Consider the following 27,983-nt stretch of genomic DNA (forward strand, 5'->3'; position numbering starts at 1 on the left):
TGAAGAGGTGGCCGCGGGAGAAAAACCTAATACCGGAAAATCAGTCCTCCTTGGAAGGCTCGGAGACAGATTTATCCGAAGAACAAACCGCAAGCCTGGATAAAGTTAAAATGCAATTCAAAATTGCCACAGATGGCGTTCTGGATACGACCAACTGGATTGCCCATCGTATAGAGCTTACGGAGGAAGCTAAAAAGCTTGCTCCAGCCCGAATCAACCCATTTCCCACATCACCAAAAAAGCAAGAGCAAGTTAACATAGAACTGGATAAGATGCTAAAGTGTGGAATCATAGAAAAATCCTACAGCGACTGGGCCCTGCGTTTAGTCCCTGTGGATAAAACGGATGGATCGGTCCGCCTTTGTCTAGATGCGCGTAAACTGAATGAGCGTACGGTCAGGGATTCCTATCCCCTCCCACACTCCGACCGAATTTTAAGCCGACTAGGAAAAGCTAACTACATCACCACGTTGGACCTGTCTAAGGCCTTCTTACAAGTTCCCCTTCATCCTAGATCGCGCAAATACACTGCTTTTTCTGTGTTGGGACGGGGATTGTTCCAGTTCACCCGGATGCCCTTCGGTCTGGTGAACAGTCCAGCCACACTCTCACGACTGATGGACCGAGTGTTGGGCAGTGGTGAACTGGAACCAAACGTTTTCGTCTATCTAGACGACATTATAGTCGTCAGCGAAACGTTTGAGGAACACCTGACCATACTTCAGGAGGTTGCATCGAGATTAAAGGCGGCCAATCTGACCATCAATATGGATAAGTCTCATTTCTGTGTACCAGAGGTTACTTACCTAGGGTACATTCTAGGAAGAAACGGGCTGCGACCAAACCCAGATAGAGTAGCTGCCATAGTCAACTATGAGCGACCTACTTCCTTGAGGGCCTTGCGAAGATTCTTGGGGATGTGTAATTATTATAGGAGGTTCTTGGCCAACTATAGTAATTACACACAACATCTCACAGATCTTCTCAAGAATAAGCCGAAGTCTGTGTGTTGGAATGATAAAGCAGAAGCTTCATTCAACAAAATCAAAGAAATGTTAATTAGCGCCCCAATCCTAACGAACCCCGATTTTAGTCTTCCATTCACCATTCACTGCGATGCAAGCGACGCCGCTATTGCTGGTGTGCTAACACAAACGCATGACGGTATTGAAAAACCCATCGCATACTATTCCCAAAAACTGACCACTACCCAACAACGGTACTTCGCAACAGAAAAGGAAGGCCTAGCCGTACTCAATTCTATTGAGAAATTCCGTTGCTACGTAGAGGGCAGTAAATTCACAGTCTACACAGATGCTTCTGCGTTGACCTACATCATGCGAAGTAGTTGGCGTACTTCATCTCGCCTATGCCGTTGGAGCATAGAGCTTCAAAAGTATGACATGACTGTCCTACACCGCCGAGGTGCAGACAACATCGTGGCCGATGCTTTGTCTCGTTCCGTTGAGGAACTAGCCGTGTCCAGCAGTGACCATGGTTGGTATGCTGACATGGTGAAGAAAGTCAAGGCTGACCCTGAAAAGTTCAAAGATTTCCGGTATGAGAACGGACTCCTTAAAAAGTTGGTTTCCTCACAGGACGATCTGCTTGACTATCGATTCTCCTGGAAGACCTGTGTGCCAGAGTCGTTGCGAGAGAAAATCCTCGTGGAAGAGCACGACGATAAAATGCACCTTGGTTGCGAAAAAACCTTAGCTTTCGTTAAGAAGAAATATTTCTGGCCTAAAATGCTAACCGACGTGAAAAATTATATCAGAAAATGTTCAATGTGTCGGCAAAACAAACCATCAAATCAATCTCAGATTCCAGCGCCGGGTCGTCAAAGATTGACTAGTAAACCCTTTCAAATTATAGCACTAGATTTCATACAATCCCTCCCCCGCAGTAAAAATGGGAATGCCCATTTACTCGTGGTCATGGATCTCTTTTCAAAGTGGTGCTTGCTCACACCGGTTAGGAAAATTTCGGCTACGTTAGTCACCAAAATTTTAGAAGAATCCTGGTTCCGAAGATACTCAGTCCCAGAATTCATAATTACCGACAATGCATCAACATTTTTGTCATCAGAGTTCAATACTCTTCTGACGAAACATAAAATCCAACATTGGAAAAACGCAAGACATCACAGTCAATCAAATCCTGTCGAGCGTCTAAACCGTACGATCAATGCTTGCATTAGATCGTACGTCAAAGAAAATCAAAAGCTCTGGGACACCCGAGTGTCCGAGATTGAATATTGCCTAAATAGCACCCCCCACACAGCCACCGGATTCTCCCCCTATAAGATTCTTTTCGGACATGAGATAGTAGGATCTGGAGAGGAACATAGGATGGATAGGGAGACGGACGAAGTGTCCGACGAGGAGAGGTTGGAAAGGAAGGGGACAATCGACAAAAGAATTTATTCCACAGTACAACAAAACTTGAGGAAAAGCCACGACAAAAACATCCGCACGTACAATCTCCGCTCTAAAACTTCTGCGCCGGTCTATTCTGTGGGCCAGCGGGTTTTCCGACGGAACTTCCGTCAATCTTCTGCAGCGGACTCGTACAATGCCAAATTGGACGCCTTGTACGTACCCTGCACCGTCCTCGCTCGAGTTGGCACCAGCTCGTACGAACTGTCCGACGAATCAGGAAAACCGATCGGAGTGTTTTCCGTTTGCGACCTGAAGCCAGAAAGCTAGAAAAAACGATTTGATTCACTCTTCAAAACACTCGTTTTATTTGATTCACAACTTACCATTCAGTAAACACGTCCGGACGTTCATTGAAAAACCCGTCGGTAAAATCGCCGAACCCCCGTTAACAGCTGAAAACGACAGAAAATCAAAGTCAAGGTCACCGTCGACTATCGAAAACATAAGAAAACAAACTTACCTAGCTAAACATAATCGCTTCCCCCAAAAGAATCATCTCCTCATCAGTCGATCATCCCAACAGCAAGTGCCATCACAACCGGTTAATGCACCTTTTGATCGTGGATATTTGCGCACCCCGAGATTCTTCTTTCGCCGGACGAGATTTTGTTGCGAAACAGCCGGAAAACTCGCGAAAACTTCGTGGAAAACCCGCGGAAAAGTTCGACGACTCGCATGCACCGTAGTTCGATTTCGCGTCGGTATGTAAACAAACCAGTCGATGATTTGACAGTTCTCGACACCCAGTGGTGTTGGTTGAGTTACTTTGAGTTCCTTTTCTTTTTCGTGAGAGCGAAAAAGGTGAAAGACTTTCGAAAAGGGCCTATTTTGGTCAATTTGCTTTAATCAAAGAAAAATTTGATTAGGAAACAGATGAGAATCATAAAAATGAATGAAAATTCGTTTCATTCAAGGAGGATGAGGGGGTAATGTAACCAGCGGTTACAATTATTATTTGTCGGCTCCACCGCAATTTGATATTCCCTCTTCCCAGAAGAATAACACGCCCTTTAAACAAATAGACCTCCTACTAACACTAAATGGGTCAGTGGCTGCACACAGTGGCTTGATGTGTGTAGTGATCGCTGCTCCACTCACAACACACCTTCAGTTTGTATGTGTACTTTTTGAGCATTGTAAACTACTCTCCGTGACGGGGTAACGCATAAATCCCGCCCGGATTTGTACTATTTGCTCGTAGATGGAACCCCAAGGCGATTATGGCAAACCACCATGTTAGGAGCATAAATGTCAAAAATCGTTCGTAAATTTTATTCACGAACGATTCTCGGCAGAACTTCGGCTCCCTCGAGAATTTTCAATTTTGATAAAAAGGTCTTCGCGACCAGGAAAAAATCTCTTTTCCCTGGAAATCTCGAAAGTTTAAGAAGTGCGCGATAATCGAGTTAATTGTTTTAATACAAAAGTTTGTAAGAAGAAGAATAATGAAGTGGAAGTGTTAATTATTAAGGTTATTGTTTCTTTGTTTTAGGTGGCAATTGTTAGTAGAACAATTAGTTTTGTTAGTAAGAATCAAAAGCAGTTAGTAGTGTTAAAAGTGTATGCTAAGGTTAGTAGTTGAAAGCGATTAATTGTTCTAAAGCTAATAATGTGAACAAATTGTAGATTTTGCCAAAAAGAACCGTATTAGAAGTGAAAACTGCCAACGTGAAGGTTTTAGAAGAAGAAAAAGGTAATTGTTAAAAGTTTCGTTAATTATACTGTTAAATAAGTGTTAATGTGAAAATTTGTTAGAGGCCTAAGAGTTATGACGTCACGGGGTATTAATTGAAAGGGCAGGTCCACAAAGCGGGCCTTTCTCTGTCTTTTGTGCAGTTTCTTGGCAGACGACGAACCGGAAGGAACGAAAGTGGAGACAGTGGACTCGGAAGTGGACAGGACCTAAGCGCATCCAGGTCGAGAACAGCACCATTCGCCCTTTTGCTGTTGGGGAAAAATCGATATCAGCCCTGGTGGCCGTCGAATGCCACCGTCGCCATCTTCCAAGCCACCAAACTTCCATTGTAGTTCTCTGCTACCACCTGTGTCGCCAACTCTGCACGTGACCGGTTCCTAGTGGTGAATCCGGTACCCGAACACCATCTGCGGCCCCTACGCCGGAAAGCCGGCCCCGCAGCGAGAAAGTAATCGCCGTTGATCACCATCCAGCGGCCAAAGCAACCATCCATCGGTCCGTTACCGCCGAGTGTTGTGAACGTCGGCAACCGGCCGGCCAGCCCGAAGCCATATCCTCCAAGCCCCGCATGTCACCGTTGTAGGAATGAAACACCCGAATTACTCACTGTAATCACACTTTATTACTCGCTTAAATCCGCACTACAAAGTCACACGCCGTGTATCCCTCTCTCTGGCCCTGCACATAACCACATCATTCTCCTGTCATCTCTCCCAGGCCCTCACTCAGGGGTTCGCATCTTATTTAGTCAGGGATGTACTCAAGGAAAACCCTACAACCCCCCTTATACAATATTTTTAAGAAGAATTAATGGGATAGATAATCTTTGAACTTAACAGGTACATTACGGTTCCTCTTAACACTAATCTGCTTGTCCTGTTGTAAGTCAGGCTGGGTGGATGTTGGTGAAGTCTTTGTAGGTAGCTGAGTATCACTACTGCTCGATGGCACGGTTTTCTCTATCGAGCCAGAATCTTCCGTGGTCGATGATTCGCCAATACCATTCAGCAGCTTTTTCAGATGGGCCACGTTGCGGCGGTATTCTTTGCCGTTTTCAAGTGACTTGATTGTTACATCCGCTCCCGATTTCCTGGTAACTTCGTATTCTTCTGGAGCATAATTTGTACTCAATTTGTTGTCTTTACGCATCCGTTTTGCAAGAACATTATCTCCAACTTTTATTTCGCTGAACCGAGCCTTCCGTTTCAGATCAGCATACTCTTTCCCCTTTTCTTTTTGTAGTGCATCATGATCTCGGTGTTCTTCGTTGACTCGTGTAAATGTCGGCACTCCCGGAAGTTTTGTCCTAATTTTCCTACCAAACATCAGTTCGGACGGTGAACGGCCAATCGTGGGATGGGCTGTTGCATGGTATGATAGAAGAAACTGTGACAAAACTTTTCTCCAATCTTGACCAAGGTGTTGTGCTATTTTTAGCCTCTTAAGAATCGAGCGGTTTTGTCGCTCAACCTCCCCGTTCTGTTGCGGCCAATATGGAATAGTATTGATCAGCTGCACCCCTACGTCCTCGCAGAATGCTTGAAATTCTTCACAGCTAGCGTTAAATTGGGGTCCATTATCAGCCCGCAAAGTAAGGGGAACGCCAAAACGGCTAAATATTGTTGACAGCTGATTGATTGTTTCTTTGGCTGTAGTTTGGTTCATCTCGCAGACTTCGATGTAACGACTATAATAGTCAACCACAACCAGCAAAGTTTGTCCGTCCGGCAAAGGTCCAAGGAAATCTATGGCAATTTCCTGCCAGGGCCCATTTGGAGTCTCCTTACGAACCATTGGTTCTGGAGGATCTGGAGCCGAAACCAAAATGCAACCACGACATCTTTTAACAAATGATTCCACCGCAGCATCCATTTTTGGCCACCAGACTGACCCACGAAGATGCAGCTTCATCATACGAATTCCAATGTGTCCCTCGTGGGCAATCTGGAGAACTTTCTCTTGCAAAGCTTGAGGGATCACTATACGGTCGGTCCGCATTAGAACTTCTTCACAACGACATAGTTCATTTGCTACGACCCGGTACTGTAACGGCAATTCGAGAGAAGTTCCATTTTCCAGGCAGCCTAGAACTTGCTGAATTTCTACATCCTTCGTCGATTCTTGTACAATATCATCCCACTTCAGTGCTGCGGTAGTAGCAGAGCATAACGCGATGTTCTTTATGAAAATCTCTTCATGGTAGTCGAATGGAACAGCAGGTAATGATGTTAGACGAGACAAAACATCTGCGAGGTTTTTATCTCCGGGTATATGAACAACGCAATAGTCAAAAGCTTGCAGGCGAAGAACCCACCGTTCGATCCTGGCGCAAGGTCTCGAACGTTCGGTGAAAAGGAACTCCAAGGCTTTACAATCCGTCAAAATATTGAATGTGCTTCCATACAGGTATGCTTGAAATCGTTCTACACTCCATACGATAGCGAGCGCTTCCTTTTCGGTTTGACAGTACCGCTTTTCGGTATCTGTCAAAGATTTCGATGCACAGCTTACCACACGACTTTCTCCTTTTTGATCTGTTTGCATCAATATTGCCCCCAAGCCGACCGGACTAGCATCCACCATCACTGATGTCTGGTCACATTTATTGAAGAATCCCAGAGCTTGAGCTTCTGTCATAGCTCTTTTAATGTTTTCAAACGCTTTCTGGTGACTCTCGCTCCATTCAAACTTAGAACCTTTTTTTAGCAGTGCACGCAGAGGTTCATCCAGAGTGGCCAGATTCGGCATGAACTTGTTTAAGTAGTTCGCTAACCCCAAGAAACTACGAACTTCTGCCTCATTTTCAGGGCGCCGGAAGGACATTATTGAATTCAATTTTGACTCAGATGGATGTATCCCTTTCTCAGTTAGTTTGTGACCCAAAAATTCAACCTCATTGACATGAAACTCGCATTTCTCCCAATTCAATTCAACCTTCCACTCCTTGAACCTGCGAAGCACCTATAACAGAAAAGAAGTTGCTTATACTTTGTTTATTTTTATTTATTTATCAAGACTGATGTCATGGAGATGCACACTCCTTACAACGCTCATACCTCGTCCAATCGTTTATCATGTTCTTCACGATCACGTCCTTCGATTATCACGTCGTCCAAATACCAATAAGTCCCCTCACATCCTGTCAAAATTTGGTCCATGACCTTCTGAAACATTTCAGGCGCAGTCACAAGACCAAAAGGAAGCCGCTTGAATCTGTATAGTCCCTTACTGGTGATGAAAGTAGTCACGTCCCTAGACTCCGGCGCCAATTCGATTTGTAAAAATGCCTCCTTGATGTCCAATTTACTCCAGCATTTTCCTTCTCCCAATCTTGCCAGATAATCGTCCACTGTGGGCATTGGATGGCGCTCCCTCCGAACTGCTTCGTTGACACGACGCAAATCGAGACAAAGTCTTGGTTCCCCGTTGGCTTTTCCCACCACCACCAAAGGAGAAACCCACGAAGCTGGACCCTCTTTGACCTCAATTATGTCTCTTGTCAAAAGTTGCTCCAACTTTCGGTTCACTGCATCCTCAAGTGGCATGGGTACTCTTCTTAGGGGCTGGAACACAGGTTTTGCTGCCGGATCCATATGTATTTGAACCTGGACGTCTTTGATTTTAGAAAATGTTGCCATTTGAGTTGCCACATTCTGAATGTCCAAGCCAACCTTCAAAATTCCAAGGTCCTTTGAAGTTTGATCGCCTAGCAGGCAACGTTGACCACCTTTGATGACATAGAAAAGCGCACGTACCGAAACTCTTCCAACTACTACATTAGCTACGAATGTTCCCATTATCGGCAGTGGATGATCGCTCGCATATCCTTTCAAGACCCTAGAGCTTCCCTTGGTGCTCTCCTGAACTTCTACCTTCGCCTGCTTCAAGGCTTCCCACGCTACATCTGTAATCAGGTTGGCATCTGATCCGGAATCTATTAGCATATCCAATTTTACCCCACCGATCTCGCATTGGATAACGTTTGTCTCGTTTCCGGAGTAGAAGGCATAGTACGTCTTTCCTGTTTCTGTATCTTCGGACGGTTCGGAACTCGGTGAAGGATCTTCTTGCTCGATCACTCGCACTTTACTCGGAATCGATACCTGTTTGAGTTTTCGGAATCTGCATCGATTTCCGAAATGACCCACACGCTTACAGGTGTAACAGAGCTTCCCTTTTGCTGGACACGCATTATCGTAGGTTTGGTGATCCCGATGCCCGCAGTTAAGACAACCAGTATCGTTTTGACCGGTTGGAAACCGTCGTTTCGCTGTGAATTTCTTCTGAGGCTGATCTGGTCGCTTGTTAAACGCATAGGCAGGTTTGCTACTGACTTTCAGAACCTTATGATCACCAGTTTGAGTCCCTGATTTGTCTCCCAGATCTTGTATTTGAGTTTCGATGCCTTCAAGAGCGGCACCAAGGGATTCGATCTCAGCTAGTGAACGATCTTGTTGGAGAATACGCCGGCGAAGTTCGGAAGACAAACATCCTTCAACGATAACATCTGTTAGAAAGATTTCTGTGAGGATATCCTTGCATTCATCTGAGTACTTGTCGAAACCACAGTCACTGGCTTGTTGGCGGAGGCGAAGCACAAAGTCAGCAAACCTAAATAATTGTATGTGATAAATCAGTATCGAATGTAGAAACAAACCATTAAACACAATTGCTTCACCTTTCCCCCTGCTTCTGTTTCATGTTTCTCAACCTGTGCCTCTCAAGACAGTCCTGCTTGCATGGCTGGAAAAATCCATCCAACGCGTTTATTGCCACGTCATACCACTGTTTCTCGGTGGAAACCAGAGGGAACTTTTCGCGATCTGGTAGGTTTTGAAACACTCGTTGCAGTTGCGGTCCACCGAAATGCAAAAGTTTTGCCCTTTTCTTTTTCTGATCCACGACATCATACGCATCAAAGAAGCATTCTAATGCTCCTTTCCAAATTCTCCACTCTTTGTGCAGTTTGCTCTTCTCTATGTCTTCGCATCGAAATTGAGGAATCGGCCGACTCTCTTCCATCTAAAACGTTTTCAAATAAGAGAAACCGAGAGAGGAACCAACATGAAATAAGATGCACTGAGTGTTAATTTTTTTTTTTTCTAAGTTTGTTTGCAGGGAACGAGGCAGGGAAGGGTAGTTTGCACATTGCGATTGCGACAATTAAGCAACAAATATGTGTAAACATAATATAATTACATACTGAGATTCAAGCATTTATTTATATATATATTTTTTTTAGTTATGCTAATCTTATTTCACCATAAATCAAAGTTTTTATCCTGTAATCCATACAGGGTTTAAAATGAACAATCCATGCTCAACTTTAGCTTATAATTGTTATAATTTGCATTATGTAATCCATACAACTTTTAATGAACAACGCATATAAATGTTTTTATTTTGTTGAACCGTAAACATGCATTGTTTGCCTCCTGTAATCCATACAGGAGATTAAATGAACAATCCATGTTCAACTTTAGTAACCGTAAACGATGTTTACAGTCTGTAGTCCATACAGCTTTTCAACGAACATTATCTGTTCATTTTTTTCCGTGAACACCAAATGTTCACATCCTGTAATCCATACAGGGTTATAAGAGAACAGTCCATGTTTCTCTTTGATAATCGTAAACAGTGTTTACACTCTGTAATCCATACAGCATTTTAATTTTTTTCCCGTGAACACAAATGCAAGCACAAATGTTCACATCCTGTAATCCATACAGTGTTAAAAGAGAACAATCCATGTTCAACAGTGTTTACATTCTGTAATCCATACAGCTTTTCAAACAATGCATGTTCAGTTCATTCATTCGGTAATAATCTCTCAGTCCAGAGCAATGCTACACATACAGGAATTATTTATGACCATTACACCAAATATAAATAAATACTCATAACAATTTTATTATAAAATGTATATTTAAAACACAACGTTATATTTTCAATCTTATTCACTTTTTCACATAAAATGTTCCATATACACAATTTATTCCATTGCCAGTGTAAATTTTGTTCAGTGTAACTTTGCTGATTCAGCATTTATCACAAGTAAAAATGTGTTCCGTTCTCACTAATACCACCCTTACCACCATGTCGCACGCACCTGACGTTTAGGTACACAAAGCCATCATCTTCATTTCCAAGCCGAAACGGAATTTTGAAAACCTCCGCATCTTCATATTTTCAGCTCATTCTTTGAAATTTTGGACTCACCTCGAAGTTTATCCTCGTCGCCAGATTTGTAGGAATGAAACACCCGAATTACTCACTGTAGTCACACTTTATTACTCGCTTAAATCCGCACTACAAAGTCACACGCCGTGTATCCCTCTCTCTGGCCCTGCACATAACCACATCATTCTCCTGTCATCTCTCCCAGGCCCTCACTCAGGGGTTCGCATCTTATTTAGTCAGGGATGTACTCAAGGAAAACCCTACAACCGTAACCGCCACCAGCCCTGTCAGGATCGCGATCCGAACGCCGAAACACGCAAGTACCCCGCATGACGTCATGAATAAATTGTAACACTATTATGAAAATTTGGCCTCAGTAGCTATTTGTTCAAAGAGCATAGCCCTGGTGATTGATATTTCCACTCCTTTTCGTATCTCCGCTTTGTCGGGTTCAGAAAGGAACCAAATTGCTTCCACTTTCGGATTTCCAAAACTTATTTTGAATTTGAAATTTCTCGGTGTTGAACATTTTGGTTAACTTCCGTTTAATCGACGAAAGGTGAAGTCAGTGGGCAGTGGTTCAATTCGAGCAGTTTCTGCTTATGGTGAGTACCTTTCAGCTGTGTGTGTGTTGCGTGTACAAGCCGATAAACGACCCTGTGATCCCTTTAACCCTGAGCTGGCAAGTAACAGATTTTACCGAATCAGGCTCAGTACAACATTTATCAAAAACATGAGCAAAAGCTTGTGAGTTTGTATTTGCTTACTGCCCAGTGAAATCTGGTCTTAAGATCCTGGAAAGGTTTTGTGGTTTATCAATTTGAGTGTTCCTGACTGAGAGAAGACGCGTCATGGCAACCCTAGTAACAATTAGCACTATATTTCGCTAGTTTTGGCTCACAGGGCTCCAGGTGAATTATCGTGCTTCGTGGATACTTGAGAGTAGCCGATAGTAGGTTATTATCTTGCAAGATGCGAATAACAAAAATGGGACTTGCTACTAAAGTTCAGTTAATTGGACACAGTGACTTAATTGCCCCAACAGGGGAAAAAAGAGCAAAAGATAAAGAATCCATTTATGCAGTGTTCGGTTGTTCTATTTTCGTCAAAAACTTACCGTACTCGGTATTCAAAATAAAGTGTGGGTACCAATAATAAAGGTATGTAATATTTGAAACAGTATGTGCCAATTGACTTGTCGATTGGGTATGTTACGACCCGTATGGTATATCAGTGAATTACCTACCTGTGTACAAAAAATGCCACAAGTAGCGCAGCATCCATGATTGTGTAGCCTTCGCTGGTGTAGAGTGCACAACAGCTGATAGCTAGCGCTGTTACTTGGTCGTAGCAAATTCTGCAAACTTCCAATCAACTCGTTGTTGCATCCGATGAACTGCCCATCAATGTCGTCAACGGCGGTACAATACATACGGCTTAGTGTTTTGGTGGTGAAATAGCGAGAATTGTTTTGACAAAGGCATACCAGTTTGTTGGGTAGCTGGACAGGAGGCGAAGGAGGTGCACGACATGCAGGCTGTTCCGTTTGAACTTGCGCCTGATCTTCACGTGGTGGACTATCGATCAAGATGAAACTTTGGTCGGATAAGGTCATTGCGGGACTTGTAAATGCTTCTTTTTCTGAGTTATCATTTGTAGCTTTGGGTATCGGTTCACTAGGCTTCTCACTTAAACTAGAAGTTGCCGGTGCTTTTTTGATAGTTCTCTGCAGACCAAGCATGAGCATATGCTTTTCTTTGAGTTTTAGCAATTTTCGTTGTTGCACCTTGTTAAGCTTATAATTGCATTCGGGTGATTGATTGCTTCCAAAACTTTCTCGTTTTACTTCATCGAGAAAGTCTAACGGATCACGACATTTCTTCTGTACATTTCGCGTGGGTGATATGGGGGTTTGATTTACGATAATCGCATCAGGTTTGCAAACCGTTGTACTTTCCTGATTGGTTTCTGGCTTTCCTAATATGGAATCAATTTTCTCTGGTACAGTTACAGGTGGATCAAGCTTAAGTATCACTGCTGCATCCGAAGAATCTTTGACTTCTGCGTTCAGATTGAGCCTAGCACTGTTTTGCAGTTCAAACCCGTATCGCAGTTCATCGTTTGCCAGTATTTTAGCTGATAGCTTTATAGGACGTGATAGTCTCCCTTGAATACCTGAAGAGTCACTCTTTTCTCTTCGAGCAATTGCTGAAGCTAGTATACCATCGCTTCCGTCCCTAGAAAGTCGAGCTGTCCGTTGTTTCGGCGAGTGGTCCTTAAGGGTTTTACTCTTGGCAGTTTCTCGCTGAGATTCATGAGAATGTTTAGTTTTTTGATCTTCACTTCTTTTATCCAAGTCATTGGCAGGTTTCTTAGTGTTTGACCCAAAGCGGGATGAACGCCTTCGATTTGTTTTAATGTCTACGTCACGACTCCGTTGTCTTGTAGGGTAATTACTTCTAGGTTCTGGTGGTTTTTTGTGCTTTGGTTTATTTTGTACAGTAGATTTACTTCTAGTGAGCGTGCTTACTGCCGAAGAAATAGTTCGTGTTCTATCGTCAACATTAGTTTCATGTGTAGGGCGATTTTTTTTCGCTTTTATTCCATAATTGTTTCTTTTCTTTACACTGTGTTTAGAAATATGGTTTGGCGTGACTTCGATTGATTTATTTCTTAATGTTCTAACGATGTTATCAGTCCGTTCAATTTGTTTGGAAACATTTTCATCATTGGGAGTTTCATTACTGGTTTCTTTAACTGGCTCAGCGGATGTTGAAGGTAATGTTTCTGAAGTCAGTGTTTGGGATACTGCTATATTTTCCATGTCCTTTAACTCTAAGTCCTTCATTTCATCAGGTTTCAACCGCTTCGATCTCCTTACACTTCCCGCTGACGTATCTGAGTAATCCTTTTCAACTTCATCTGTCATGTCCTTATTTTCAGACGTTTCTCGGTCATCCATGGAAGGAACATCAGGCTCAACAGTGGATAAGTTTTGCAACTCTACTGATTGCGAATTATTTATTTTGTCGATGGCAGAATCTAAGGTTAAACATGTGGCATTGAAAGTTGATGACATGTGAATGAATATATTGCTGCTCTCTGGCAATAACTGTGGTGTCGTAGTTGTAGGGATTAGCTCGCATTCTACTCTTGCAATAATAGATTCTTCTACCTGTTTCTCCGCATGATAAATGTCTCCTTGCACAGGTTCCTTATCATGTTCAATATGGATCATTGTCGCAGAATTTTCATCGTTTTCAATTGCAATGTTCAAAGTACACGTATCAGTCTCACATATATCCACTTCATTGGTTGTAAGGCTTATTATCTTGTCACCTTCTTCAAAACATTCCTCTTCAATGTGATTATTGGTTTCTTCAACCAACACCGAAATGGTTCCTTGAGTAGATGCAAGTGCTTCTTGAATTTCTTCTCCACTTATATCGTTCGCGATTTCAATTTCGATCTCTGTGCTTTCACTCACTTCTGCTGCTAGGGGATCCGGGGAACTATCACTTTTGTTATTTTCATCTGAAGACGGGCTCAACTCGGAGCTATTGGGGGTTTGGTGCTTGTCTTTGTCCTTTGTTTTCACTTTCGAGCGACCATTCTTCGACCGGCTGGCAAATTGATTATTTTTCAGTGCTCGCCATTTGAACGTTTCGTCCATTGATATTTCTGCTTGTTTTGGTAATGCACTTTCTTGATTGAACTTTGACGACATATGATTTAGTAGGTTGTCTATGAAATCCATTTTTGCAATTTTATGCGTTCAACATGACATGCAACAACACACGGCTGAAGCGATACTTGTTCTAGTTGCTGTTTCTTCCGCACTCCACTATATCATCGCTGAATTTGTTTGGAAAACTTGCGATTACTGTCCATTGTTAATGGATAAGTTAATGAATGCTCTTATTTACGAAAGTTATGCTTGACATTTACGTTATGCTTGCGTGAAAAATCTTCATCTTCCAACAGAATACATATTTAATGTTATTGGTTTTCTCCCTTCCCCTGCAGATCGGTATAGTAACTGTCACAGTGCAAATATTCTTTCTCGTTTCTCCTGCCGTGAAGTTATTCTTAATAATGTTCCATGTACAGGTACTGTCATGCGGTTTTACATCATATTGTATCACACAGTGAAGTACCCGATCAATACAACTAAATATCAGAGCAGTGATTATGTGTTAGTAATACAACTGTAAAACACCCGAAACCAAATACATAAGATCGCTGTACACAGGGCCAAATATTTGGCCAAAAAGAAACCATTGCTCAAACATTTTGTTTGACTCGATCGAATTTTTATTAGTGTCAAACAGATGTTTGATCTTAATTTCATTCCTTGTCACATATTTTACCCTGGTGTACTTGAGGCCATAACTTCAAGATATTTCTGGGATGGTGGAAGTTGTTTACTCTTTGCACTTTTAATTTGTTTTAATAATTATCTGAACGTTATAGCACGGACAACAAATTCCAATATGATTTTGGGTTTGATGTAATTTTTTTTCTTTATACCCAGCCTCTTTGTACATACCCAAATAACCACGCCGTAATGTATGCATACATACAAAGTATATCCCTTTCGTGACGAACCAGCACAATTGTGCTGTTGAGTGGTAACAGTTTTGCATTTTGTTTTCATCTGTTTAGACTTCGTTTTATGTGTCGTAAAATGTTTCAGTAATTCAGCTATTACTTATATCTATATATATAAAAATGGATTTCCGTCTGTCTGTCTGTCTGTCTGTCTGTCTGTCTGTCTGACCGCTATGGATTCGGAAACTACTGAACCGATCGACGTGAAATTTTGTATTTAGATACTCTTGGGGCCGGGGAAGGTTCTTAGCTTGGTGTGAGATCTCTCCGGTCTTTGGAACGGGGGGCTCCCATACAAATGACCTTGCGGGGAACGTCCCTATCGAGCTGCATGTCAAAAACACAGTAGGCAGGCAGTACGACGTTTGCCGGGACAGCTAGTACACATATAAAGGATACACTTGCATACAAAAGTTTAAGCCATTTTCATATAGTAGAAATATGGTGGTTTCATTATTCGAAACGGTTTTCTGCGCCATTTTGCGCCGAAAGCAGTTACATGAGTTTTTTGATGACGAGCTTTGTGGTCTAGTACACACTTAAAACTGATTCTCGAGCTCGGCAGAAAAAATTGCCGATTCCAAACGGCAAGTCAAGATTTTGCTGATTTATCAGCAAACAAATCGTTTTTGCCGAGATTGTTCGAAAGAGTTTGCCGAAACATCAGCAAACTGATTGAAAGCTTCGAAAACTGACAGCATTTTTTGCTGAACCCATCGGTATTCAAAGATTTTACCGAAATCAGTTAATCAGAATACCGAAATATCAGCAATTATGTCATCCATTGCCGAATTTCGGCAATACAACTGTCACTTTTGCAGCCGCCATGCCTCAGTGAAAAAGCAAAACAAATCAATCTTACATTTTGCTGAAGGTGCTTGAAGTGTTTTCTCAAAGGTAAATAACTATTGTATGCAAAAATATAATACTTCTGTAAGTAAATGATTGCTTATAACAGCTTATAACGCATCTCATTCCATTTTCTAGCAACCACGCTAATTTGACGCTGTTTCCCGAAGAGCTAATTTGATGCTGTTCCCGTTACAGGAGCTTTTGTTTTGGGTGGTCTTGAAGTGAAAAAAGAAAACGCCGGCAACAAACTAAATATTTTTATTATTTAATTGTAAAAACAAACAATATACAAGTTACGAGTTATGACTTCTTTATTGTGTTACCATGCGTGCGCAAAGTTCTTGATTTATTTATTTATTTCAAATATTTTTCTCATCCCAAAACCAAAATAAAACAAATTGCCGAGATTCAGCAAATTCATTTTCGCTGGAAAATTATTTTGCTGAGCGTTCAGCAAATATTTTTGCTGAGAATCTCGGCAAAATATCGTTAGCTGTCATTTCTGTGATTGCCGAGGTCTCGGCAAATCTTATTTTTGCTGAGGTGATTGCCGAGCACTCGGCGGTGCCAATCTCGGCAATCGGATTGCTGAGATTCGGCGAAAAAAACTTAGTGTGTAGCTACCGCTTCTGATTCATATGCAGAAGGTCCTGGGTTCAATCCCTGGCTTGTCCCTTTCCTCCTACTTTGTATCTTTCTATCTACTTTCTCTATCACTCTCTCTCTCCTACATATACATCTCATGTATATTCGTATGTTCGTAGCGATCGCTAGAACCAGAAACGGATTAAAAAAAAGCCGTTTCCCTTCCTTCCAACTTTCATCACAGCACAGTGTCAATCTATCATATAACGCCTTCAAGTTATGCAACCAAGCGGGCTGTGGCACTTCACAGTAATCTTCACACAATCTATCGCTTTACGCCTGGCATCCTTGCACCAATGCATGATCCATGTGCCAAAAATAAACATTTCCCACCAACACACCAACATCGACCTTGTGCAGGCGCAGAGGATTCAATGGCCTGATGTGGGCTAGCGATTGCAATCATCACTTCCCAGCCCTTCCAACATTGACCTGCAACCTGACGCAGCAGGCGCCATTGTCGCCTAAAAATACAAGACCACCAACGCTCACACACTGAAGATGCCTGTTAGTCCCAAGCAGCTATCTCATTGGTTCCTTGTGTGAGTGTAGCCGATCTGGCGATACTGGAGTAGCAACTGCGGGTGGTCCATCAAACTCAAGCTCAAGCTAAAAAGCTATGAGATTCAGCATTATGGCGTCTTTGACAAAGTTGTTCAAAATTGCATTTTGCACAACTTTGCCGAAGACATCAAACGTCTATCTGCATTTTTTGAAAAAATATTTTTTTCATCTCAATTGGCTTTTTAAACGATGTTGAGATAATTCCATATTCTGAATCTGCACGCCAAACTGAGCCGAAATCATGAATTTTGGAGCCCGGGAACCTATTTAAAAATCAACTTGAAGTTTGTATGGGAGAGATTTGTCGAATCACCCCTCGTCGAATTTTGTACTGGGCGGAGCTGTCAAGCAGTTGCCCAGCTGTCAAAAGGTGATTTGAATAAATCTTCTTAAAATTGATTTTAGGTATCAAAACGAAGTTCTAAAAATCTGAAAAAAATCATAGAGGCTTAGAAAAAGGTGCTCTTTCGTTTGAAAATATAAAATCATTGAATTTTTCTAAATTTAAAAACCCAATTGTAGGTGGCTTGATCATCCAACTATTCATATCAAAAGATGCGCTTTGTCTTATGTAGAAACTTTTCCGAAGAAACTATATCGCAAGAATCAACTGTTGAAACGTTATTAAAAAAGCGCACTGAATCGGCAAAATAAAACACTGTGCTTTGGAGGCCATACTGAAGCGACAGGTAGAATACAAGTAGCCGGTAAATCCACAATATTTCTCGTCACTTGAATATTTCGATCAGTTGTTGTCAGTTGCCCCAACAAACGAACATGATTAATTAATCGGGGCGCAATCGTGACCTATTCCGTAACAAATTTTGAAAACGACGTATAATCAATGCTACACCATTGATTATACGTCGTTTTCAAAATTTGTTACTGTATTCAGCAAATCCACGCTGTATTCAGATCAATAACTAATTATTTATTCTTACTACATAGTTCCGAAGACTACTTTATCAAGAAGACATGCAACTCAGTTGTTTTCCCATACTAACGGCATGCGACACCGATGGCACCGCCGCCTGTTGAGCTAAGGTGGTACCTTTGTATAAAAGTGTAAGAGTGTATTGGTGCGAGTATGAAGATTTACACACACTACCATGAATGCTTCCACCTTAATCCGTGGTGGCGCTGCTAATAGTGACTCCCGATTTTGAGCAGTGCTGCAAGTCTTCTTGATAAAGTGGTCTTCGATAGTTCTGAGTAGAGTCTAACTATATCTGAGTCCCGCATAGACTGAAACCAAATTTACCTATCGAAATGTCAAATCGGCTACCTATCGAGCACGCCAGTTAAAATCCGAAAACAAAGTCTGAGGAAGAAGAAAAATAACTATCAGAAGAAGCCGTCCTTGCGGGAATCTGATATAAATCTACTCTAGTTCTTATAAACAAGACATACAGCACCCTGTATGTCCAAATTATATTTTTCACCAAACTTGCTCATTTTTTTTTTCTAATAGACATAATCCAATGCAAAAAAAATCCAACTGAAAATTATCGAATAGGTTAAAATTAATTCTTATAAGAATATAACTCCATGCTATTGATGATGGTGAATACCCTGTATATGTCCTGATACATTTACATAGTACCCATTGCTGTGTAAATTGGATAGATCCACTCGTTCTCTTTGACGTGAGTAAAAATTTACCCACAAAGAGGAAGTTTCCAATTGTTGTGAACAAAATGAAACGAATGATACAGGTAAACAAATGTAAGAGAACATAATCAGCTCGTGATTGAAATAGGTTGGTCAGGTTAGTACAGTTCATAAAGAAATATAGTATGGTTTTAGTATATTTTCACAAATTTCTAAATAAAAGCAATGTGATTGGATAAAATATATGCATTACTAAGCAAAGATGCTTACAAAAAAGTCCTATAAGCCATACACTTTCAGTAATGTGCTTACACTGCACTATACTGTGTACACTTTACATATCTGACCGTATGGTATGTCATTTTATTATGAATCATATAAATTGAAAATATAAACTAGGGAAAAAGTTCAATGCTGAACTTTCTTAATGGCATCAAGTGCAAGGTATTTGCCGAGTGTTATCACTGTAGTCATTGTGTATTTTTTGTGTCTATACTGATATATGTGCTATGTAATGTGATATCTTGTGTTGTTCTTTGTGGACCTTCGTATTTATTTGAAATACTCTCTCTCTCTTCTTGGCGTAACGTCCTCATTGGGACAAAGCCTGCTTCTCAGCTTGTTCTATGAGCACTTCCACAGTTATTAACTGAGAGCTTCCTCTGCCAATGACCATTTTGCATGTGTATATCGTGTGGCAGGCACGAAGATACTCTATGCCCAAGAAAGTCAAGGAAATTGCCTATTATATTTGAAATACATTTATTATTATTATTATTATTATTATTATTATTATTATTATTAACACTATTATTATCCTTATTTCTATTTTATGTGAAACTTAAGCACATTAATGTTTTCGAGTAGAATTAATTGATAATTAATTGGAAAGAGATCATGAATCTCTATTTGAAAAGAACAAAAAAAAGTTTTAAAATTTTATACACATTCCTAGTTGCTGTGATTATCCAGTCATTTCAATAAAACTGATAGTCTCTTAGAGCACGATGGCATTCGCTATATTTTGATAATTTACGGAGCGGATCAAAGTATCGTGTTGTAGGAATCTCAACTGAACAAACCAGTGCTTCCCAAACTGTGTGCCGCAGCGCCCTGGTGTGCCGCAGGCTGAGTTGTGACGAAACAAACAAAAACAAACTCTTTATTTGTATTTAATTTTGTTTTGTTTAGTAAAACTAGTGTAGCTTCATTTTTTTTTGAATCTTTCCCTGAGTCTTCGTTTGTTCCACAGGATTTCTGGTATCCTTTTTAAACATATCAATTGACACCAAATTTTAAAATGTTTAAATTTTAAGTTATTAAAATTGTTTTTGGACCTTATAAGCTTCAGCTTAGCTGTTGATTTAACTATAACTTGTCCAAAGTTTTTATTTCAAGAACCTTATTTGCGTTCTTTTCAGAATAATTACAAGGTCTTCGGGACAGCTAGTGGCATGCAGGTTTGCCGCTGTGACATTGTGAAGAGCTAGCTTTAACCTTTTTGAACCGGACTGTTTCATTGGTACTGCCGCAACCTCACTAAACTTTGAATAAGTTTGCCATGCTCGGTTTCATAACTGGAGTTAGATATGGCCACGCCAGCCTCAAAGGGTTAAGTCGAAATTTATGTTAATAAAAAGTTCAATCAAAGCCCACCTGACAGGTTGAAAGTGTTGCTTTGCAATTACCGTAAAAATTGAAACTTTGGTCAAGTTCTGTGAAGTCATTTTATTTCAATTGGAATTCTTTAATTATTGCAAACGCTTTAGGATTTTTGGCTGAATTACATCTAAGTTTTTTTTACTCTTTTATAAAGCTTCTATGATGAAATCAACATGATTTTTGAAATCTCACAAACATATTAAAATTATCTTTGAGAAATTTATTAAAAAACATAGTTTTCCAATTTTTTTTCTGAATTCTAAGAAAACATGATCAGTGAATCAAAATTCAACCATCGCGCAACAATAATGACAATGTCGCAACCTGTATTTGTTGCGACAAAACAACCCATGTGACATAAGTTTGTCCCAACTTGAAAATAATGGGATTAACATCGTACACCACGAGTTTAGAGATTTTTAAGCCTTGCATTGCGATTTTCGAACGGTAACTTCGAGTCGGTAAACACTGCAACTCAGGTGAAGCTCTATCATCAAACAGTTTCGACTTTTGGGTAGTAATAATTTATTATTCACGAGTTGGAAAGTACGCAACAAATTCAGCCTCCGTTTTGTCTGCAACAAAAAATTTCGAGATCATGTCATTATCTGTCACCAGTAGGGATAAAGACTAATCGTCGCACCTTCTTTGTTGCTTGTTTTGTGCCTCTTTTGTCTGACAGTTCTCTTCACTGAACATGATATAAGAAGTGTTTCACGATTTTGCCTTTGACATTTTAAAGTGAAAGCTGTTTATAACTAAAAAAACCTTTTTAAAACATTTTTGGAAATTTCAAAGGGCGCCGCCATAGCAAAAAGTTTGGGAACCTCTGGAATAAACAATTAGGCAGTGGCTGCTTTTTTGTAGATATTTTCCGGTATTACTTAGTAAATTTTAACCCAATGGATCAATGAAGCAAACTTTTCTAGCATTCACCGCATGTAAACAAAGACACAGCGGCATTAGCATTGTGACAGCAGTCAAGTTATGTCAAACACACAAGGCTAAGGTTGCGCTATCTGTTCATTCCATAGCGGCCGTTTTAGTTGTTTCAGTGATCCATTGCATTGAATTTTTGTACCCGACTGGAAATTATACGTATCTCACCAAGTACATAAGACAAAAGTCATATAAATTCGTTCAAAATTTAATGAGTAACGGAAAAGTGGATTTAATGCCCTACCAAGATTTTACCTCAATTAAATTAAATTAAATTAAAAGATCAAAATAATTTCGAACCTTTTTTTATTTTTTACATTAAACATTAAAGAAAGTTTAATGTTACTAATTCATTCTTTTTTAGAATAGTGTAATAATTTAGTAATGCCAAACAATTGGAAACACATATTTGCCTAATTTATTGGATTTTTTTTCTTTTTTCGCCTTTTCAGCAATGGATTATTCACCAAGAGGTTTCCTAGCGCGCGCTGTGGTGGACAAAACCCGAAATGATATCTCACTGGACAATTGTGACATGTCCGCGGTAAGTATTGAGAATCAATATTTTCTACGGCAGGCTACATTTGAGGACAGACTTGTTAGAATACCAAAATGGCCACCACAAATGGTCGACTTTGGCACCTACTCACGATTTCGAGCGCACAAATCTCTTCGTAAACAAAACCAGCGCACCTGATCTTATTTTAAGCTTATTACAAGTGAGCAAGAAAAATGGCACAGTTGATTTCAGGACGTTTGTCCTTAAGTGCAGAAATGTCCAAAGCCACGTGAGCCTGTCGGGAAATAAGGCGTATTGGGCTAAAGCCACGTAGAAGAAAAGATGCATAGTATGCGTTGATCAATTAGGCATCGTGCACAAATTATGTAACGCTATAGAGAGATGGCGCTAGGGAGCATTCATGAACCACGTAGACTTTTTGGGGGAGTGGGGGGAAGGGGGTTTGGTTGTCTGGCCAAAGTCTATATACACTCCATACAAATTTCAAAATTTTTGTATGGACAAAAGTCTACGAGGGGGTCTGAGATAGCCAAAATTTGGTCTACGTGGTTTATGAACAGCCCATTACCATCCATACAAAAAAAAAGGTTTTCATACAAAAAGCATTACAAGGGGAAGGGTCTGATAGTTCTGCATTCAGCGTTACGCAGTTTGATAGTACACCTTTTTTTCGTGTACCAAGCAAAGCCATATTGACTAGGAAACTTTGACCGATTGAACCCTTGAAAATGGTCACATACGGAGCAAAACGTCGAAAAAAAAAACAGTAATTCCCCTCAAAAGACTGCATTATTGGCATTAAGCGAGTCGAACAAATTCGTGAGTGGTAGAGCCCTAGACCGCTGTTATGAGGGTTGCCTCTTTCCCGTCCGAACCAAAGCACAAAGATTTCCCGAGCAGAAGGGAATAGCAACAGCATAATAAAATGTGTTATTTTGGAAAAATAACTGAGTGAGGGGAAGAGTTATTTTCATGTTATTTACATAACATATCCTATTATAAACTTGTCTGTCATAAGCGGCAAAATAACAAAAATTATAACAAAAAAATGTTTCTGGAAGACCTGCTTAATAACATGTTTTGTTAGTTTCAATAACAACTTAATTACAGCGAATTTTTAAAATATTTCAATAACAAATTTTGATATGAATAAGATATTGATAACAATCTGAAAACAAAATTTTCTTTTTTTCTGTTGCGGATAGGAACTCCTCCTTTCGTGGCGTTTCATTCATAATTGGGACGCTGTTGTAGTTGCAAGCGATTTATAATCGAAAACAGAGCGAAACAATAGTTTTCGTTTACTTTCCAAACAACTTAAGATAAAAAACTACCACCCTTTGTTAGGTGGTTCATTGTTTATAAGATTGATTTACATTATTACCTCATCGATTGACACATTTATCCAAGTGAATCTAAGTATGCTCGATACAGTGAAATCAATAAAAATAAAATGTCTAAAAATAATCAATGGAGTTCTTCTTCTTGATTACTTATTTTTTACATTTTTGTTGAAAATGTGTTGTTCGTCCTTGAATTCCACCAGTTGATCCGAAATGTTTCATAAAATAGCTAACTCTCTATATATAGAGAGTGTACTATATTCGTATTCATACCTAACTGAAACTGGGACAAAAAAAAACAGGTATACTTTTCAAAGTGCTTATAAAACAAAAGCCTGATAAGTTGGCTCTGTCACAGTTGAAACGTAATGTCAGAAAGAAGAGGAACGGATGACTAAATAATACATATTTTCTCTTACAGTTCCTCACGGAATGCTGCGAACAACGAAAATCTCGAATGGTGTAGCTTTGATTGCAAAGATAGTTATGTTGTGATATTAACCCTAAAAGGGATACCTGGGGTCCATTGGACCCCAGGCGCCTTTCAGGGCTCGTCTTTGACGGAACACACTCAGCGAGGTGACGAAACTGAGGCCATGAAGGTATCCTTTTTAGGGTTAATGACCAAATATCTGTACAGTCTCAACGACACAATAATAACTGAGCTTGTACTAAAACAAAACATGTTATTGAAATGTAATTTAAAGAAAATATACCAAGTTTACGATCATAACAACATAAGATTGCCCAACAGAACATGTTATGGAACGGTGATGACTTAATGAGTTAATAATAACAAACCGAGATATAAAAACAGGTTTTGTGATTCCGTTGTTATTATTTTGATATTTTCCTCTGCTCGGGTTGGGACTAATATCTGACTCTTAGGGCCGATTTCTTCACCTCGGCTTAACCGGTAAGCCAGGCTTACCCATGCAGTTAAACCTGGCTTAACGCTTAAGCCAGAGTGAAGAAATCGCCTCTTAGTCTTAGACAAGACTGACGCAACCCTCCAATGGTCGAGTACTGTCCTGGCCACGTCCTTGCGACTGCTGAGGGATGGGAAAGGATGCTTAGTTGGACGATCTAGACAGCTCTACGATCCCTCAGGGCTAGGTGTCACGGAAATATAGATGTTGTTAGTGAAAGAGTAAATTCCAAAGGATACGCTTGGTCAACGCTCAGGCACAACATTGTTAGACTGCTTCGAATCAGTTGTCTGCCCAATTCATCCTGGTTTCTTCTTTATCTTGATGGCATTTGTTTGAATTACTTTGACTGCAAAGCCAATATTCCGAATCAGGTAGGTAGGTAGGTTGGTTCCGAGCCTGCTACTTGGGAAAGGTCCGAGGCAGAAGAAGGCCCAATGTCGGCAAGTCCTTCAGCAGTGTGAGCAGGTAGGAACTTACTTACTAATATTTAAATTGCGATATACATTCTTCTTCTTTTTGCGTAACGTCCCCACTGGGACAAAGCCTGCTTCTCAGCTTGTTCTATGAGCACTTCCACAGTTATTAGCTGAGAGTTTACTCTGCCAATGACCATTTTGCGTGTATAAATCGTGTGGCAGGCACCAAGATACTCTATGCCCGAAGATGTAAAGGAAATTTCCATTACAAAAAAGATCCTGGATCGACCGGGAATTGAACCTAACATGCTGCATACCCACGCCTTTACAGCTGTGGTTATAGGGGCCCATGCGATGAACATGCTACTACATATTGTAACGGTTCGCATGTTCCAGCTGTGTTAGAATGCAAAACGCCGAACTACTCTACTGCCAATCATTATAGTTGTTTATGTTTTTTTTTCTGTGTATTTAAACTTAATGCTAATTCTACACTTGTCAAGTTGTGGGAGAAAGGCCTGGAAGGGACCATCGGAAAGCTTAAGTCATTTATGTGACGAATTGGAAAAAAGTTGATTTTTTCAGCATTGTTTTACAACGAGCTACATACAAAATTGTATGAAAAAATCCATTATACAACTCGTTTGAATTGCATAATGTTCATAACGTAACTCAAATGAGTTGCATAATCAGAACGGAAAAAGGTGACTCAAATGAGTTGAAATTAAAATACTAAATTGCATAAACATATTTTAGCAAACTATGTACATACATTTTTTCCTATAATTTTAGTGGTACACCCTATCGAAGCTTCCGGAAAAGTATGAGAAAAGGTTCGTCAATATGCAGAACCCTGATGAGATAACCCTGAAGTGGTTGGAACAATCGAAGGAAGTATCCGGAAAGCTTTGGTTGCAGTTGTGGCATTTGATTGCCAAGGCTTTTCTAAGTGTATTTCTAACACAAACGGACGTCAATGGCATATTGAAGCGAGGATCGATGTTCATCCTTTCGGAGCCCCAATTTAGGTACTTGTTGGTGAAAAGCGGAATTGAGAATGCCTTTGCCGGTGATTCAAGAGAAGTAAGCGTATAAATCAGATTAATGGTTAAACCTGAATGGTTTTATGAACTCAAAAACTCTTTGAGTTTGTTCTGATCAATGCTGTAAATATTGTCAGTGCAACTGATTTCTTGTAATTCACACAACAGCAGCTTCAGATGCAGTGATTGGTGCGTATTTGTTGTCTCTGATTTAATTGATGATTTCGTGACTGACTATTTAGTTTTGCTGGAAAACCATATTTTGACATTATTTGCTAAAGCTTATTTCTTTTCACTTACTAGTACGCTGCTTTAATGGTTCTAATGACTTCTAATCCGAAGAGTCATGAAAAGTGAATATCAAGAAATCAGCTCACAATATACTGTTTTCATTAGATCCGGTCAATTCGACTGCTTATGTGTCTCAACTCAAACAACTCCGTTATTTTTCCTTACAAAACAGATCCAAGTTTTGGATATTGGAGCTGGCGATGGAGAAGTAACCTTAAGACTTGTGAATGGAATTGCCTCAATTTTCCCGTCGTCGCCTATGAAACTGTACGCAACGGAGTCAAGTTGGATAATGCGATCGAGGCTTGCAGAGAAGCAAATTACGTGAGTCATCAAGACCTACTTTTCTTTCGTTTTTTTTTTTGCTAACCTATATTGAGAGTCTGCTGTCTAACATTATGTTAATATCTGCTTCAAGGGTGTTAGAAGAGATAAACCAACTGAGAGACGTTGAATTTATATCATGCCTGAATGTTCTTGATCGCTGTATTGATCCACACCAGTTGCTGTATGACATGTACAACGCACTCGCACCCAATGGAAGATTGTTACTGGCGTTGGTGTTACCCTATAGCCACTATGTTGAAAAAAGTATCAATTGGTGATTCAGGTTAAGCATGATTGAAACCTTTTTTCCTGTATTTCAGACTCTAGCCACATGCCACTACGGCCGCTGATGGAGCACTGGCCTAGCCTTTCTTGTCTGCCAATGGAGAAGGAAATCGAGAAGTTTTTCGAACAACTGGAACACGTTGGATTCAAGATACTATCGTGGACTAAGGCTCCGTACTTGTGCGAAGGCGATCTCAAGCAGTATTTTTACTGGTTAAATGATATACTGGTAGTATGCTCAAAATAGTACATAAGAAGGTAGTATAAGGATTAGTGATAACATAAAACGCATTTATTGTATTGTAGAATTGAAACATACAGGGTGTTAGGTTCATGAGTGCAAACTTTTTAAAGGGTGATAGAGGAACATAAATGGTGAAAAAAATTGTTCTACGCATATGGTCAAATCTCAACCGTTACGTAGTTATTGGACTCCCCATATTTTTGACTCTTATTGCCTTTACTGGCTATAACTTTAAAATGGTCAAACTTATCGCAGTTTGTTTTACTCTTATTCGAAAGATTATTGAATTTTCTATCAAATGGCATCTTTGAATCGATTGGTTTAGCTAAATAACAAAGTTTTCTAGAGCAAAATAGCTAAAAATAGCGTGTTTTTATTTGTTTATGTCCATTATCTTTGAAACATGCGTAGTAAATTAAAATTCTTTCTTTGGGAAAGTTGTGGCCCTTGTTCCACTCTACAATTTGTTCTTTGACATCAAACTTCTAACTCTTATCGTTTTCTTGCAATTTTGATTTAAATGTGCAGCACAGTGCGCAAAAAAGTGCTTACCATGACGATTGCAAATTTCTCATCTGAAATGCAACGTTTAAATCGAAATTGCAAGAAAACGATAAGAGATAGAAGTTTGATGTCAAAGAACGAATTGTAGAGTGAAACAGGGGCCACAACTTTGCCAAAGAAAGAATTTTAAATTATTACACATTTTTCAAAGATAATTGACAAAAACAAATTAAAACACACAACTTTTAGGCTATTTGATCTAGAAAACTTAGTTATTTAACTAAACCGATCGGTTCAAAGATGCCATTTGATAGAAAATTCAATAATCTTTCGAATAAGGGTTAAAAAAGTGCGATAAGTTTGACCATTTCATAGTTATAGCCAGTTAAGGCAATAAGAGTCAAAAACATGGGGAGTTCAATAACTACGTAACGGTTGAGATTTGATCATATGCGTAGAACAATTTTTGTCACCATTTATGGTCCTCTATCACCCTTTAAAAAGTTTGCACTCAGGAACCTAACACCCTGTATATTATTAATATAATCGTTCCTATATGGATTAAGTTGCAAGTATTGGCGCTTTGAGTATTCTTTCAATGTAAAGCAAATGCTTATTAGTGAGATTCCTGACCAGAAGCACATAACAAGATCATAACAAAATTATGACATCTGTTGTGAGAAATAACACGAGTTTATATAATTCCATAACAAAATTATAATAACATTTGTTATTACCTTAGTAACGAAATTATAACAAAGCTTGTTTCATTTATTCAAACAGATGTATAACAACCTTTGTTATAGTATGCATTATAATATACTTGTATAATATAATTTCGTAACACGTTTATATCAATCTTTGTTTTATTTTTTAT

The 27,983-nt window shown here is 39.8% G+C and overlaps 3 protein-coding genes across 5 annotated transcripts in view; 1 reads left to right on the forward strand and 2 right to left on the reverse strand.

Annotated features, from left to right (window-relative positions):
• LOC115261572 (uncharacterized) overlaps positions 1-14,651 on the reverse strand; it is a 33,175-nt gene extending 18,524 nt beyond the window's left edge. Inside the window, exon 1 of the mRNA XM_029863467.2 lies at positions 11,564-14,651. Within this exon, the coding sequence (XP_029719327.2) occupies positions 11,564-14,074 (2,511 nt within the window). The 5' untranslated portion in view covers positions 14,075-14,651. The remainder of the gene's footprint in view (positions 1-11,563) is intronic.
• Positions 7,184-11,532, reverse strand: LOC134291197 (uncharacterized protein K02A2.6-like). The gene is made up of 2 exons (XM_062858669.1): positions 8,816-11,532; positions 7,184-8,748 (listed from the first exon to the last, which is right to left on the reverse strand). The coding sequence occupies exons 1-2, from the start codon at positions 9,157-9,159 to the stop codon at positions 7,188-7,190; spliced, it is 1,905 nt and encodes a 634-aa protein (XP_062714653.1). The 5' UTR covers positions 9,160-11,532; the 3' UTR covers positions 7,184-7,187.
• Positions 14,652-18,641: 3,990 nt separating the features above from the next.
• Positions 18,642-27,958, forward strand: LOC115261571 (protein-L-histidine N-pros-methyltransferase). Of its 3 annotated transcripts, none has more exons than XM_029863463.2 (7): positions 18,642-18,757; positions 21,654-21,745; positions 25,205-25,495; positions 25,919-26,070; positions 26,165-26,337; positions 26,394-26,674; positions 27,637-27,958. In XM_029863463.2, exons 2-6 carry the CDS (start codon positions 21,656-21,658, stop codon positions 26,603-26,605), a joined length of 918 nt encoding a protein of 305 aa, XP_029719323.1. In that variant the 5' UTR covers positions 18,642-18,757; positions 21,654-21,655; the 3' UTR covers positions 26,606-26,674; positions 27,637-27,958. The 3 variants fall into 3 exon arrangements, with proteins under 3 accessions (XP_029719323.1, XP_029719325.1, XP_029719324.1); XM_029863465.2 differs by lacking the exon at positions 18,642-18,757 and adding an exon at positions 18,793-18,953; XM_029863464.2 differs by lacking the exon at positions 18,642-18,757 and adding an exon at positions 19,020-19,044.
• The last annotated feature ends 25 nt before the right edge of the window (positions 27,959-27,983 follow it).

This window comes from Aedes albopictus, chromosome 3 (genome assembly GCF_035046485.1).
Source record: "Aedes albopictus strain Foshan chromosome 3, AalbF5, whole genome shotgun sequence".
Classification (NCBI taxonomy): Eukaryota; Metazoa; Arthropoda; class Insecta; order Diptera; family Culicidae; genus Aedes; species Aedes albopictus.